Source organism: Botryllus schlosseri, chromosome 9 (assembly GCF_051294905.1).
Source record: "Botryllus schlosseri isolate E-star chromosome 9, Bs_hap1, whole genome shotgun sequence".
Classification (NCBI taxonomy): Eukaryota; Metazoa; Chordata; class Ascidiacea; order Stolidobranchia; family Styelidae; genus Botryllus; species Botryllus schlosseri.
Genome location: NC_137244.1, coordinates 5,406,335 through 5,423,731, shown reverse-complemented (window position 1 = coordinate 5,423,731; position 17,397 = coordinate 5,406,335). Strand labels below are relative to the sequence as shown.

At 39.2% G+C, this 17,397-nt stretch overlaps 3 protein-coding genes across 4 annotated transcripts in view; 1 reads left to right on the top strand and 2 right to left on the bottom strand.

Moving 5' to 3' along the window:
- The window catches only part of LOC145446954 (uncharacterized), a 486,702-nt gene that overhangs the window by 274,497 nt on the left and 194,808 nt on the right, over positions 1–17,397 (bottom strand). The window lies entirely within an intron of this gene.
- Positions 10,679–14,300, top strand: LOC145447111 (induced myeloid leukemia cell differentiation protein Mcl-1 homolog). Its single transcript, XM_080325530.1, has 2 exons — positions 10,679–13,902; positions 14,088–14,300. The coding sequence occupies exons 1-2, from the start codon at positions 13,432–13,434 to the stop codon at positions 14,199–14,201; spliced, it is 585 nt and encodes a 194-aa protein (XP_080181656.1). The 5' UTR covers positions 10,679–13,431; the 3' UTR covers positions 14,202–14,300.
- On the bottom strand, positions 16,132–17,238 carry LOC145446922 (induced myeloid leukemia cell differentiation protein Mcl-1 homolog). Its single transcript, XM_080325297.1, has 2 exons — positions 16,647–17,238; positions 16,132–16,461 (listed from the first exon to the last, which is right to left on the bottom strand). The coding sequence occupies exons 1-2, from the start codon at positions 17,115–17,117 to the stop codon at positions 16,348–16,350; spliced, it is 585 nt and encodes a 194-aa protein (XP_080181423.1). The 5' UTR covers positions 17,118–17,238; the 3' UTR covers positions 16,132–16,347.

Here is a 17,397-nt window from a genome sequence, read left to right as displayed (position 1 = left end):
TACCATCTCCATCAATTTATGCGCGGTGACAGACTTGGTTCTATTCAATTGCGGTTGAATACCTTTAAGATATCGCACAATATCAGGATTTTCCTGTTTCTCCGTGCGCCAGTCACATTCCCATTTACATACGACTTGATAATTGAGACTTTTGTAATAATCATGAACACGTTTAGTTCGTTCTCGACGTTCCAAGTCATCACAGCCAAATCTGCACTGATGTGCATGAAAATGACACCCAAGAAAAGACAAGATTACCCCTTGACCAGCTGAATTACGATAGAACCCATCAGCTGGGTAATTACGGGCTCCTATGCGGATTTCAGGTCCATTAAAAGCATGGTGGACATGTACATTGTGAATGTGAGAATACCAGTTTAGCCATTGAGCTGCTGTCTCCCCCCATTTCGGCGCGGTCTTGACAGGTTTGAATTTAGTACACTCTGCATCGAGTGGTTGCCAATGTACCGGGAAACCAGTTGGACTAGGTTCACTCAAAGCAAAAAGGTATAACGAATTGCTGTCCAGCCCTGTTACATGTTGGGTAATCTGAGCGTTTTCCTTATAAAAAAATTCTTTGATTCGAGTTTCACCCTGTTTTTGGTATCGATGGAAAATGACCGACGGTCCACCCACTAAATTATCTCTGAATAGCGAAACCAGATCTTGGTGTTTATCATTGAACAAGGTGAAATCGCGCGGAATGCTATTGAAAAGATGCCTCGATACAACCCCAGGTAGGGAGACAGCTTCTTTGAATATATCCACACTGAATTGACTTTTGAAAGATTGAAATTGTTTTTCTAACCCCTCAATGAAGTAGTGAGTATCGATGGCGTTGTAACATTTGAGATAATCACGTAAAGTTGTCATTTTGTTATCGTTCCAAACCTTCAAACAGTTTTCATATTCAGCTGTGGATATATTACGATCTTTTAGCGAGCTGTTAAAGTCGCTGTGGCTAGGGAGACTCGGATAATCTAACTTTTCCAAACTAGTCAGAAACTCGAACGGAAAATGACCTTTAGCGGCGCTACATTTGAAGGCTTTCAAATAAGCATCGTACGAGAACCCAGGTGCCAAGTAATTTACAATATCCAAAAATTTAAGTCTGTTCGTTGTCAACGATAGGAAGTTGTTACCCCGTTTCAATACACTCAGATTTTCATCAATGAGTAAACCCATCAAGTACTCTTTGAGACAGTTCAAGTCATACCGACCGCCATTGAACGATAACACAGGGATTTGTTTTAAATATCGCATGGGCTCCTCTTGTAAACGTTCAAGTGGTATTTTTTTCTCGGAAGGATCGAGTGCTTTCATTTCGATAATTTTAGTTTCGAGCATGTCCAAGTAGTGTTGATATTCCATCTGTAACAATCTGAATGACTCGCTTTGAATATCATGAAAATGATCAACCATTTCCGCACACAAGTCGTTTGGGTCGCCGTTCGAAACAATTACATACGGCTCCAAGAACCCTTCCACATTAGAAGATATACTAACAGAAATGGGAATATGTTTGCACTCCCATGAAGTTTTGGAGGAATCTGGAATATCACACTTTTCAAACATGCTCTCGATATCAAACGCGATACGGTATTTGAAATAACGAAGCTGGTGGGGAACGAACACCCCTTCTAGATCGAGTTTTTCAAAAATGTTCAAAGGAGGGCTATAAACGCCACCCGGAAACACTTCAACAGGACCCGTTGCACATTTGTGTCTGGTCAATTCATACTGCTCATAAAAAAATCTTTCGCAAACATCACATTGATAGCTCTCAGCGTAACGGAATATATCGGTAATTAGACAGAAATGGTTGCTTTCTAAATGTAAGTACACAGGTTTCGCTTCAAACGTACTACGACGGAGTGCAACAGCTTTACCTTCGGTCTTGGTGTACACAAATATAGCAACATTAAACAAGTCCTCGATATCATCCAACATGTCAAGAGTTACACCAGATTCTACATTGATGCCATATACCGAAGTAAATTGTTGGGCCAAATCTTTGGTGTCTTTTCCTAGTGAGTGACCAATACAGCGAAAAGCACACAGATTATCATTGTACAGATGTCGATTTTTTCGACGTAGCATTGTCAAGATGCATTTCGATTGCGCAAGCCATATCGGGAGTTTAATACCAGCACAACCAATCAACATACCGTCGGTAGGATATACATAAAACTGTACATTAGTCAGACAGACCGGCAGTGACTTTGTGTTTGATCGAGAATTTCGTAATAAATCAAGCGCCGTTTCCAAGCGAATAGATTCAACAAATTCGTTGAATTTAGCTAGTGTTGAAATTGCTGTTGGTGTTTCTAATACACTATCAACATTCGCCGATGCATGAAAATAACGAAATCTCAGAGTCTCGATGTGGTACAAAATAAATGCATACGCGAAATTGACTTTGAAACGAGTCGACTCTGAGAAAAATATAGCTTGGATATCGCGGTAAACATCCGTTAGCTCACGATCGATAACTCGAATATTATACACATGACTAGTCTTTTTCACTACATACGATTTTATCGCTTGCCAGTTCTGATTTACAACTTCTTGGCGTTCGTCCCCAATCTCTGGCGGTGCATTCGGTTCTTCGCGAACACGATTCCGTCTGCGTCGACTCATCTGTAAAATTGATAACACGCGGTCAACTTCAGCACTTGAGGAACATGAAACTAGTCTTACTTACAATCTATTTTCTTTGCCTTCGATTCTTTATGCTTAATAAAACCAGCGACATATTAAACTACGCACGCTAACGTTGTGTTATAGCAGATAACTTACCAGTAGACTCGTGCGTTCAACTCGAGTTGCTCTGTCTGTCAACAACATAGAGAATTACATCATGTTCACTAGTTCTGAACAGTAATAACTCACCTATGCAATTCTTTGCTTCAATCCTGACGCTTGTTTTGTCTGTGGGGTAAACGAATAATATATTATTTTCATAAATCAAAGTAATCGTACTGAATAACTTACTAATTAACTCCTTATCCAGCAATCCGCGATCGAATATATCCAGACAGCCAGCCACGTTGTTCGCTGCTCGACGCCCGGAGAGAAAGACCTAAACCGCTGATTCGAGATTACACGAGCGCCAGCACCACTAGTGGTTGAATTTCAGAAGCTATGATTTAGGGCTCTAATGTAAAATCTGAAACGGTAAACAGAAATTGAGAATACACACACACAACAATGATAATCATACAGCACAATCACAAATTATACTTCAATTTCGTTCTAATTTCTAGAAGTCGATGCAAGTACTCATCGGTTGCGGTATTTAATTCAGGTTGAATCTCATCGAGACTCCAGCGCTGACCCTTGACAGCAAGCAATCGTTTGATGTCAGTCATGAGCTTTGTGACTGTCAATTTTTTTTCTCTATCAACGAGTCAACATAGCATAGTATTGAACCTAAATGCGGTTTAACAACGTCAATAGTTTGGAGGTGGGTGATCATCTTGTCAACTGTGTATTGACATAGTTTTTCTTCCTGTTTCTTCTTACCCTTCACATCGTCGCGAAAATCGTCGTCACTCACGCTTTTAGATTTCGCAGGTTTCTTGCCGGCCTTCTGTCTGGGTTCAGTACGACTCGAATTTTTCAATTTATCATTACAAAGCTGTTTAGCTGGTGGTATGCCTACCCCCGCAGTTGTCGATATGGTTCTTTTTCGAGCCAGCTTCCTGTTTGATACAGATTTAGGAGTATCAACCACCGATAGCGACTCAGCAGAGCGTGGTAGCGTCACCCCAGAAGTCGACGGCTTCTCGGTACTCAGTGATTCGAGGTTAACGACCGCCTCATCGATCGGTACACACGGTGTCTTCACCAAGTTCGTGAGATCATTAATCACGCTTTCTCTAGCTAGTTGACCCGACTTCAGCCACGCCTGGTGCGCTATATCTGCATGGTTTGGTCGCATTTCGATCGTTGTCGTAGAGTCGCGTTCTGTGGCTTCAACCCTTAAATCAGGCGTCATCAGATCACCAGGATTAATCGCGTCAAAGATATCCGCATTCTCTTCAAATTGCGATTCAAATGCGTTTGGTTCATAACCAAATTTATCAAGATTATCTATCTGAGCCTCGGCCATTGTATAATAATCGATCTAACTGCTCCAACCAACGTTTATGTCCGCGACAGTGAAGTATACCAACCTGGTCGAGGTGTCGTCTATCAGACATGGGGTAATCGTGATTAGTAATCGTAATCGATTACGACGATTACAGCATTTGCAAGTAATCGTAATCGCAATCGATTACATTCGAAAAAAATCCGAAGTAATCGTAATCGTAATCGACTACTTCACATATCTAATCGATTTTTTTTTGTGAAAGAACGATTACTTTTCATTTCTGCAATGGCCTTGAACATGACATGAACTAAACATTCGTGAACAATTAAATGTGCAGTTTAAAACAGGTTATTGATAGCTGAAACGTCAGATTTTCAAACGCCACTGCTCATTATTGCGTCACAAGTATTATCTTGATTCGTCATTAGGTAACGAATTATACGCATGAAGTAAATAGATATTCGATGTGGGTACGATGCACATGTAGTACTGTTTACTGTGATTGTAAGAACACCCGCTATGTCTTATTATATCAGGATAATAATCACCACTCTGCCTAGTTTCAAATAGTAGCGTAAGTATTGATGTTTTGGTATGCTTAAACGAAGTGTGACGGTGCTGATTGGCGAGCAGTAAGCCTATTTACGTACACCGGAAAAGATTTGAAATGTTGTACTCGTCAAACAGAACATGAGGATTTCAACATCGAAGCATTAAAAACCAACGGCCGCTGATAACAAATCATAACTGAGCCGTTATTGGCCATTACTCGTATAAAGGCAGCTCGGAATATCTGTATTAAGTGGATCGTAGGCAGTATTTTATGTTTACTTTATCTTATTTTCATACGGCCCTAATTGAAACTGGCACCGATCGCTATTTCACTATTTTATACTGAAATTTTTGATCTGCCACTATAGCCATCCGCGTACAAGTACACACCATGTTAGCGTAGGTTGCAACCAGAATCAGGACCGAAACAGCATTTCGCCCCCTCCTATGGCCGCCTTGGGCACCCAGAGTGGGGGATCAATAAAACTTCTGACGTGCGAGGTCCCCCAGACCCCCCTCTTTACGACCGGGATTTTCACAACAACTTGAAGACACGTTTTGATGCGATATTGATTCGCTTTGTATTTGCAGTCAAGTTGCGCCCAACGTGAAAATTTAGTACACGTAATTCATTACTTTATTGTATGTTGTTAATTCGTGACCTCCCGTCTGCTCTAGTCAAAACTTAAAAGATATTGTACTCGCCCAAACTAAATGAAAAACTTTCGTGAGACGACCCCAGAAATTGTCATTTCTACATGTGGCGTATCATGTTCCCCAGTGGGTGCGCCGAGTGGTATTTGTATTGTGAGAGTAAGATTGAGAAGACAGGACTATTCGCCACGACCATCCAACGCGGCTATGGAGAATGGAAAAATACACAAAGTTTCGGCCAAGGTAGCACGTCTTGGTGTGTCACAGTGCGGTATTGGCCGACTCCGAAATGCCCATTCCTATAAACCATGAAATATGTATATTATGACATGAATAGCAAATGACGTCATGACGTATCATTTAAAAATAAAAAAATTCTCTGATGAAGCCTTTTCATCGCAATCGTTATATTGTCTTTGAAAGATAAGTTCTAAGAAGCAAAGTGGATGTAATCGTGAATAATCGTGATTACTTTTCCAAAGTAATCGTAATCGTAATCGACTACTCGCTGATTTTGCTGTAATCGTAATCGTAATCGTAATCGCGTGGTTTAGAAGTAATCGTAATCGCAATCGATTACATTCATGAAGTAATCACCCCATGTCTGGTGTCTATTTATAGATTTAATTTTCACACGCTTACACAGACCCCTTCTTTCTAGGTGATCGAGCGGTATATTTCACCATTTTAACACCTCGCGGTGTCATGGTTTACTTTTTCAGTTGATAGTTACTCGTTATGGCAACTAGTGTGATCATTGAGAATTACCTTCTGTATTATCATAACTTAACAACCCCCACCTTGAGCGAAACGGAAAAATTCATCCACAGAGTGCTAGATTTCTATGTACATGGAGAAAACGTGAACCGTGTTCGAAAGTGTGATTTCGCTGCCTTGGTTAACTCGATTCGATCATGTGGCGTCGACTGGAATGGTGTTTTTAGTGTCATAAGCATTGCAGCGATGAAAAGCGACATTCATAACATCGCGGTGTACAGAGATTTAACAACAGACAGCTTGAATACTCACTACAGTACATTGATAAGTGACTGGGTAAGAAGAAAATTCATTCGTGTCATTTACCACTTGTGAATGGTGTAATTTCCTACAGAATTCCTGTAAAGTCTACTTCAAACCAAGTCTATTCGCGCGGATCATCAGCGTTATACAAAGGCTGTTAACCTGTTTTATAACACGTGGTTAATTCTATAAATGACGATTGATTTGTTGATGACTCTCACTTTACCAAACGATATGACATCGAACAGCGTCAACAACATGCAAGTCGGATCAACTTCAAATTTTCACGTCGGCGTCAAATTCGTTTCATCACCCAAAAGAGGCGGCGTTTGTCAATATCTCAAAGGTATATTCATCGACGGTAATAATGAAGAGATATCTTTCACGTGTTTCAATCGTGAATTGTTCGGGGCCATTGAGAAAGCATTCAACAAACGAAAAAAAACTTATGGTCAAATCCGGTTGGGTCCAAATTGACAAATTTACTGGAAAACCTGCTGTATTACTGGGACGGGTTTCGTCAGTAACCCCGCATGGAAAATCGAGACATACGACTGAAGAATACCCATTGTTGACCTGTGAATCGGTATACGGGAATAAAGATGAATACGTGTCGATCGCCGCTACGTGTGTTTCTCGAGAGGAGAAGATGGTCAATTCTGGCACCGGAAAGGGGTTGAAATTATACAGTTTTACATTGAAGGATGATACTGGTGAGGTGGTTTTGGATCAATGGAACAAAGCCTCGCTCGTATCCGGGAAGAAATATCAACTCACTCATGTTAAAAACTGTGTCGACAGATTGAGAATCGATCAGTTAACTAGACTTGTTGAATTGAAAGAATAGTTTGCGTGTTTGTATACCACAATACAATATTTCATTTCGTGTAAAATGCTTGACCTATGCGATTCGACAACTGGGTTAGCGCGGTGTTGTTCTACTGCTTGAGGTGTGAATATTGTGCTATCGCGGTGAAGTCACGACTGTGAACAGCAGACTATTCTGTAGGTGCGAAACAGCGGTATACAGGGTGCGAATAATCCGATCTGAAGTATTATTCAGCTAGCGATCAATAGCGAGGAAAGACTAGTAGTAAGGGTACCTGAAATTGGCGCCCGCCAATCAGAGAGCGCCACGTCATCCTAATTGCCACGCCCATTTTCATACCCTAAGGGTACATTCATCTGCTACGTCATATGTGCCACATCATCAAGCGCCACGCCTATAGTGCCACATCATCCATCCATTGCTATATCATCGCTACATTGATTGCCGCATCTTGATACTTTTCTCAGATATTGTATTATGTGTATTTAGGACTAATATCATCCATCCATATTTTTAGACTTGATTTTATGTGTACAAGTTACGGTTTCTGCAGTCTCCACATTTTACGACTTATGATTTCCACGTCAAAACTTACCTTGGCAGGAATCGACGGCATGATTTTTGTGATAAGGACCTAGGTAACATTCAGAGTCTGCAACGATTGTTTGGATATACATTATAGCAATACCCACCAAACTATAGGCGGTTATATTACTCTATTGGTCAGAGATAACTCATCCGTCCACATTTTTAAACATGGACACCTGTATGCAGATGCGCATACTACCGTAGTAAAACGCATAACAGAATGCAGGCAAAATTCGATATTGCTTTGTGATGATTTTGATGTTGTTCCATAGCGATTGGGAAGATAGGACTCCTAATTTCCTAACTAACTACAAAATCCCTAGTAACATAGTCGGACGCATAACGGAATTTACGCAAAATCGGTATTGCTCTGCGATAATTTTGACCACTATGTTTTGATAATAACTTGCTTCCGAGAAATAAATAACATTCATTATACGTTAGATGATACTTTTCCTTGATATTCTATTATGTGTATTTAGGGCTTATGCGACATCACTATGTTGGCGACAGGCCTGATTTGAACACACTAATTTTGCGAATTAAACTTATCGCTCAACACGGACACTCAATGAAGAGCACCCTGGAGACCCACATAAATGCTCCACAATTCTTGACATATAATATACTGAGCATATAATAAGATGACAAAACCTATACTTGAGTACTCCGAAATGTACAAGTACTTTACCTTGTCACGACGTTTTTGTAAGATGAATACTAATTTTATTGAAAAATGAAATTTATGTTCTCAAGTAGGTTTTTGTCTACACGCACCAACAACTCAAGTATTTATGACACAGGAGTGATTCATTAAGTATAGCGCAAGCAGGCCAAACCTATAAGTGAGTGCTCCAAAATGTACAAGTACTTCGCTATGTACTCCCTCCACGTAAAAAGTGACAGATTTAGGCAAAAGTTGCTATAGAACTGCGTTAGTTTTAAAGTTGTTCCATCATGCAATGTGTGATGAAATTTGGTATGCTGCATAATCACAATGCCCTGGAGCTCATTTAGATACGTTTTTTAATGTAGTTACACATTCTAGTTGTTTTGATGTAAGGAAAAAATCATTCGATAACTCGTTAGTTAACACGCGTTGATGTAACTTTCCTCATTTGTATGCATAGCCTACGCGAAATTATTATTATGTCATGAATAAGTAGTTTACAAATTCATACGATTTTTCTTGTTGCGCTCCGGGATAAAATGTAATTTTTCGCTCTTTTTTATTTTTTCAATAAAATTAGTATTCATTTTACAAAAAACGTCGTGTAAAGATAAAGTACTTGTACATTTCGTAGTGCTCAAGTATAAGAATAGCAACTTTTGCGTAAAGTCTCTGCCTTGCATTTAGTTGCCGGCTCTGAAAGCAAACAAAGTTTGTGGTATTTGCGCAACATCGAAATTTGTACACTTCACGCGGGGCCTACGATACTTACAGCCTAATATGGCACATTACACTTGCTGGATATAAGAGGCCGACACTCCCAACCAGACATCACGACTGACTCAATGATTGCTTGCGATCTCACTTCTCGATACCAGACGCCTCGCCATACACGTCTAATAAAGTATTATAACAGACAAAATTAGTTCTTTCAGATGAAACAACCCAATTAAGAGCCAAGTGACATCGTCGCAATGTATTTAATCGTTCAGGTAGACTTGAATCGTGATCCGGATCTCGTAACATAGTAAAATCGAGGTATGTAGTTTAATTACTCACTCACTACTCTATATGTTGGTGGTGGTCATACCCTGCAAACTTTTTTGCTGCGAACGTAGTGTTTCACCTTACATCAGTTGGTTCAATGTATGTACCGGGTTGTGAAAACTGTCGCTGTTTTGACTATGTGTCACAATCAATACTAAATACGAGAATTCGTTACTCGTCGAAACGCCGCAGTCAGACATCGTTAACAGCGATTCCGTGTATGGCAATCTTGAGTTCAATTGCGGTTTTGTGATGTTAACCAAGCGGCTGTGTTTCTGCGGTGTGAAGACTGAATTCGTGTTGTTTCCCCGCAAGTGTGCGATGTCTATTTCACACCTAGAGCAATTATAAAACGCATCTTCAAAACTTTTGGTCTAGTTCATCCGCTTGCATTTCGAAACCAACCATCACGACAAGACTCTAACCCACCACATCCGAGGTTTCAGTTGATCATATCGAAGAATATCATGTCCATCCGTGTTACCACCCACAGATTTCGCCATCCTCACACGGTAGTGCTAAGACACAGACAAGATGCGGTGGTGGAAATATTGAAAATGAGAAAGCAGACCTTGATGACATTTGATTTGGATTTTACACCCGATGAACCCACCATTCGTACTGCGCATTGGGATGAGGATTCTATCATTGATGTCGAGGAAAAGGAGATGTACAGATTTGTTGGTGTCGTGAATATTCAACGAAAGTCGGGGTATATGCTTGTGCATGGTTCGCGTATTTGACTGTGAAGATATCTCTATACATAACGTGCTGTTCACCGTATCGATAGCACCAACGAATATCCGTGAAAGGGTTGTAATCTCGGTGAAATAGTGTGCGACACATTTTTCCACAATTCGAATGCATGTCGGTTCATACTAAGACCATGTTACGGTCAAATATGTGTGTTTTTCTGTCTCCAAGTCAGCTACCCCCACATTGAATGTACAGAGTCGGTGCATGTATGAGACTTCAGAACATGAATTTGTAATCCATGATGCTTGTAATGCCGGCCATGATGTTATCCATGATGTATGTAATGTCACACACCTCGTTTACGCGAATACTTGGTATCTATGAACAATCGTGAAGTATACTGGATGTGTAATGTCTTGTTATTTTCATGGAAACACGGGGGTGTAACATGTTTGAATATTGTTCATTGGTTTGTCGATTCAGAGTTGATATCCGGATCCGGTTATTTGTAAAGAGGATAGAAAACTACACTATTCCGATGCAGTAAAGACTCTTACACTCTGGATTTTGTGCAGTATATACTAATTTTACATTGCGGAGTATTCCATAAACGTTAATCCAGTGATCCTCCTTCTATTTTCAATCACGATCCGCTTATTATTCTAGGCTTCGAACCCCACACCCAGTACGTTTTATGGGGATTAATATTTTTAGATTAAATATAGCGTATCGAGACTCCGTGAAACTTACTTGGAAATAGTTATTTCTACCCTAATTTAATAGATTTCTCAGATATCGTAGCAACGGAACTGGCTTGAGCGAGCGGTTAAGGCGTTGGACTTAAGTTTCAATGAACAAGTGTTCTAAGTTACTCATGTTTTCAACACAACCTAAACGCAAAGTGCACTAATTTCCATATTGATCAAATACCACAAATTTTGCTGGCTTTCAGAGTTAGTAACTAAGCTCGTAACAGAATTTACCTAAAAAAGTCAGTACTCCAAAAATTTTGTAAAGTATAGCTTTTTGGCGTTGGACTTAAATTCCAATGAACAAGTGTTCACATAGGTTCGAATCCCACACCCACTACGTTTTACGAGAATTAATATTTTTAGATTCAAATTTAGCGTATTGAGTACTTTTTCTGCCTTTTTCAGCGCATTAGAGACGTTTACACTATGGATTTCGTGAGCTTTACTTGAGTTTTATAAATTAACGTAAAAGTAGTCATTTCCGAGTAAGTAAAACGTTCGTATTGTAGGTTCATTTCTGCCTAATACTATAATTATCATGGAGTTGGAGCAGTCCAATATCAAAAACACCCGAAAGTATTTGTTGCATATAGCTAAAAACCTAATTGAGTACCCTGAAGAAGTGCAAGTAGCACAGTTTGTGGTATTTCTATGACATCGAAATTTAGCTAACCAGAACTTATACTTGAGTACTCCGAAATGTACAAGTACTTTACCTTTACACGACGTTTCTGTAAAATGTATACTGATTTTAATAAAAAATAAAAAAGCACGAAAAATTACATTTTATCCCAAACCATCAGAATACTAAAGTAGCTTATTGCGTATATGGACCTAATACTAAAGTGTTTATGATTTCAGTTCGCTTCAACTTCATGACATTTTCAGTATTAAACAGAAGTATAGGCCTAGAATGCTAACTTTCTTCGTAAATTGCTACTTCTGCCTTAATTTAACGGATTTATCTGAGATCATTGCTTTACTTAATCCCTCCGAAATGTGCATTATACTAGCACGTCACCATTGATACGCAGATGTAGGGCATTATGGCAATGCACCATGCTAAATTTCATCACACATCTAATGATGGAACACCTTTAAAACTAACGCAGTCGAATACCGACTTTTACGCATATCTGTTTTGCGTGAACATAGCATATACCTATACATAGTCAATTTTAATAGCAGAATTATCGTGTTAAACATTGAATTCCCACCTTGAAAGTTGGTACGCGGTTATAGGACATTATAAAAATGCGATGGAACACCTTTAAAACTAACGCAGTCGAATACCGACTTTTACGCATATCTGTTTTGCGTGAACATAGCATATACCTATACATAGTCAATTTTAATAGTAGAATTACCCTGTTAAACATTGAATTCCAACCTTAAAAGTTGGTCGGTGGTTATAGGACATTATAACAATGCACCATACCAAATCCCATCACACATTTCATGATGGAACTTTAAAACTAACGCGGCTCTACAACGACTCTTTGCGTACATCTGTTTTGTGGGAGCGTATATAGCACGTACCCATACATAACCAACTTTAATAACGGAATTACCATCTTTAACATTGAATCCAAACTCTAAACTTGATACGTAGTTGTAGGAGATTATGGCAATGCACCATGCTAAATTTCAACACACATCTAATGATGGAACACCTTTGAAACTATCGCAGTCGAATACCGACTTTTACGCATATCTGTTTTCGTGAACATAACATATACCCATACATAGTTAATTTTAATAACAGAATTAGCATGCTAAACATTAAATTATCACCTTGAACCTTGGTACGCAGTTGTAGGACATAATAACATTGCACCATACCAAATTTCGTCGATTCTTCTTGCTTCCTATAACATCCCACTCGAAGCCTTCGTTATTAGGCTATGATCTCAGGCTGAGCTATGTCTTGAAGCCTACGGGACTCTGCAAATTGTTTCGATTTATTCTAACCGTTTTAATTCGAGGACGCTCATTTCACTCAATGTATCGATGCGTACGGTATACTCTACATACAAAATTTTCTGAATAATTCTCCCTATGGTAATTTACCATAAGAAAGACAATTTGACTCCTAAAGCCCGAAGTACTTGTTCGCTTGAGCTAAGCCGCAGCGCTTGGAGTGGAATTTTATAGTTCTTGTAAAAAGTTGTTTGTACACAATATATGTTTAAGGTAAGTCTACGCATTAATGATTTCGTCCGAGTTTGCATTTTAGTAGTATATACTAATTCACGATAGCGCGATTGTAACTTGTGCAAGTACAGGAAAATCATAGTTGTTGAACCGTACTCAATGATTAATAGAGCATTTTAATACTTTCTCGGGTTTCCGATTTCAAACTGAACGGTGGGATATGTATTGACCAATAAAGAGTGACACAATATAGTAAACATGTGTGAGAAAACTCACGTACGATATAGATGAAAGTTATGCAAATCCTAGGATCCTCATTTTCAAAGTAGCCTAGATCTCGAAATAAGCTCTGACTCGCTATTTTCCTCAAAGCATGGAATTACCACGAGTATCACCTTCGATCGCTGAAGAAAAGGATGAGATTATATCCGAAGCACATTCCTTGACCAGGAATTTTATCATGCACGAACTCGATGGCTCATGCGTTAAGGTAAATACGAAAGCAGAGAGAACCTTACGTCGAGTCGGGGATGAAATGTTCGAGCGACATCGAACTGTCCTAAACGCAGTCTCCAAACGTCTCCGCTATAGCGATGTCGAAGTCAATGAAAAATATAAAGAATATTTACCCGATGAGCGAATGTTCCTGATGATAGCTGATGAAATTTGCAAAGATACCAAAGAAAATTGGGGCAGGATTGTCACCCTTTTTGTGTTCGGTAGCATTCTTGCTCGCAAGAACGAGGATGAACATCATGGGGAGCATATAGAAGCTATCATACAGACAGTCGGAAATTACATTGCTAGCAGAAGACTAAAGTGGATAGTGCGAAATGGAGGATGGGTGGGTGATTTACATGCTTTGCTTAGGATTTATAAATTATCTTTTAGCATGAGATATATAGTGTATCCGCTCCCTCGGAGCCCATATCATCTCTCGGTGATGAAACTCAACTTTACCTTCCAATTCGGTTCCCGATACGATAACTTTCATCCGTATGATCATTAAGGCTTCTATTTTTGTTGTAGGATGGCTTTGTAGAATTCTTTGATAATACCGCTTTCGACTACAATAAAGTTTGGAAGGGACTCGTGTTTGTCGGGATCGGACTGACATCTATTGCAATGGCATTATCAAGATAACGGATGTTCGCGTGTTTTGTCTCATGTAATATTTTAAGAATAAAATTCTTCATCGTTTAATCGCATCCATTTTACTGTAGGACCTATACAGTTTCTTCTGAGAATACTGGAAGGATTGCACCCATATGGAAACCTTCTTTATACTTTTAATTTTTCTAATTTCTACAGCAACGTAAGGAAATTGTTAGGATTACCCAGAATACATTGCAGGTCAAATTTGATTCGATTACGAGCATTATAGCGACAGAGATTTACGATAGTGTAAAATGACCTACCTTACGATATCAAATTTCGTCTTCTCTCCGAATGGAAATATCATGTTATATAATATTGTCCATACCGAACAAATATAAATTTGCCCGTGCTGTTGCTTTGCAAGAATACTTCGCTCACATAGTAACCAATTTCTGGTGGATCCCGAATCGATATAGACAGAAGTGCGGAAAGTTACATTGACATGTCTTAACTTCTGCCATAGAAGTTGCGTTTCTGACTACTTAAAAGTTGCTAGAGCTCACGCTGTTTTATCGCCGTATTGACGTTCGTTTTGAAAAGTATAGCATGCTCAATGGTTCATGTTCACATTATTCAGTTTAATTAGGTTTTGCGCAAAGAAAAATAAAATTCACGCAAAAGTCGCTATTGCTCGGCGATGATTTTGATGTTGTTCCATACCGATTTGGGAGGTAGTACACTTTGTCTTAACTTCTGCCATAGAAGTTGCGTTTCTGGCTACTTAAAAGTTGCTAGAGCTCACGCTGTTTTATCGCCGTATTGACGTTCGTTTTGAAAAGTATAGCATGCTCAATGGTTCATGTTCACATTATTCAGTTTAATTAGGTTTTGCGCAAAGAAAAATAAAATTCACGCAAAAGTCGCTATTGCTCCGCGATGATTTTGATGTTGTTCCATACCGATTTGGGAGGTAGTACACTTAATTTCGTAAAGTACGCATATTCGCGGCGTGTTCAATTAACTCATGTGGCTCTAAAATGTAGTAAGCAGGGTGATGGGTATTCGTTGAGTTGAATAACCATAAAAAATATTCCCGCGCCCTAGGTTGTAGGGGTTAGGAATAGTTGGTTTTAGGAGGGCGCGGGAATATTTTTTATGGTTATTCAACTCAACGAATACCCATCACCCTGCTTACTACATTTTAGAGCCACATTTGTTAATTGAACACGCCGCGAATATGCGTACTTTACGAAATTAAGTGTACTACCTCCCAAATCGGTATGGAACAACGTCAAAATCATCGCGGAGCAATAGCGACTTTTGCGTGAATTTTATTTTTCTTTGCGCAAAACCTAATTAAACTGAATAATGTGAACATGAACCATTGAGCATGCTATACTTTTCAAAACGAACGTCAATACGGCGATAAAACAGCGTGAGCTCTAGCAACTTTTAAGTAGCCAGAAACGCAACTTCTATGGCAGAAGTTAAGACAAAGTGTACTACCTCCCAAATCGGTATGGAACAACATCAAAATCATCGCCGAGCAATAGCGACTTTTGCGTGAATTTTATTTTTCTTTGCGCAAAACCTAATTAACTGAATAATGTGAACATGAACCATTGAGCATGCTATACTTTTCAAAACGAACGTCAATACGACGATAAAACAGCGTGAGCTCTAGCAACTTTTAAGTAGTCAGAAACGCAACTTCTATGGCAGAAGTTAAGACATGTCAATGTAACTTTCCGCACTTCTGTCTATATCGATTCGGGATCCACCAGAAATTGGTTACTATGTGAGCGAAGTATTCTTGCAAAGCAACAGCACGGGCAAATTTATATTTGTTCGGTATGGACAATATTATATAACATGATATTTCCATTCGGAGAGAAGACGAAATTTGATATCGTAAGGTAGGTCATTTTACACTATCGTAAATCTCTGTCGCTATAATGCTCGTAATCGAATCAAATTTGACCTGCAATGTATTCTGGGTAATCCTAACAATTTCCTTACGTAGCTGTAGAAATTAGAAAAATTAAAAGTATAAAGAAGGTTTCCATATGGGTGCAATCCTTCGAGTATTCTCAGAAGAAACTGTATAGGTCCTACAGTAAAATGGATGCGATTAAACGATGAAGAATTTTATTCTTAAAATATTACATGAGACAAAACACGCGAACATCCGTTATCTTGATAATGCCATTGCAATAGATGTCAGTCCGATCCCGACAAACACGAGTCCCTTCCAAACTTTATTGTAGTCGAAAGCGGTATTATCAAAGAATTCTACAAAGCCATCCTACAACAAAAATAGAAGCCTTAATGATCATACGGATGAAAGTTATCGTATCGGGAACCGAATTGGAAGGTAAAGCTGAGTTTCATCACCGAGAGATGATATGGGCTCCGAGGGAGCGGATACACTATATATCTCATGCTAAAAGATAATTTATAAATCCTAAGCAAAGCATGTAAATCACCCACCCATCCTCCATTTCGCACTATCCACTTTAGTCTTCTGCTAGCAATGTAATTTCCGACTGTCTGTATGATAGCTTCTATATGCTCCCCATGATGTTCATCCTCGTTCTTGCGAGCAAGAATGCTACCGAACACAAAAAGGGTGACAATCCTGCCCCAATTTTCTTTGGTATCTTTGCAAATTTCATCAGCTATCATCAGGAACATTCGCTCATCGGGTAAATATTCTTTATATTTTTCATTGACTTCGACATCGCTATAGCGGAGACGTTTGGAGACTGCGTTTAGGACAGTTCGATGTCGCTCGAACATTTCATCCCCGACTCGACGTAAGGTTCTCTCTGCTTTCGTATTTACCTTAACGCATGAGCCATCGAGTTCGTGCATGATAAAATTCCTGGTCAAGGAATGTGCTTCGGATATAATCTCATCCTTTTCTTCAGCGATCGAAGGTGATACTCGTGGTAATTCCATGCTTTGAGGAAAATAGCGAGTCAGAGCTTATTTCGAGATCTAGGCTACTTTGAAAATGAGGATCCTAGGATTTGCATAACTTTCATCTATATCGTACGTGAGTTTTCTCACACATGTTTACTATATTGTGTCACTCTTTATTGGTCAATACATATCCCACCGTTCAGTTTGAAATCGGAAACCCGAGAAAGTATTAAAATGCTCTATTAATCATTGAGTACGGTTCAACAACTATGATTTTCCTGTACTTGCACAAGTTACAATCGCGCTATCGTGAATT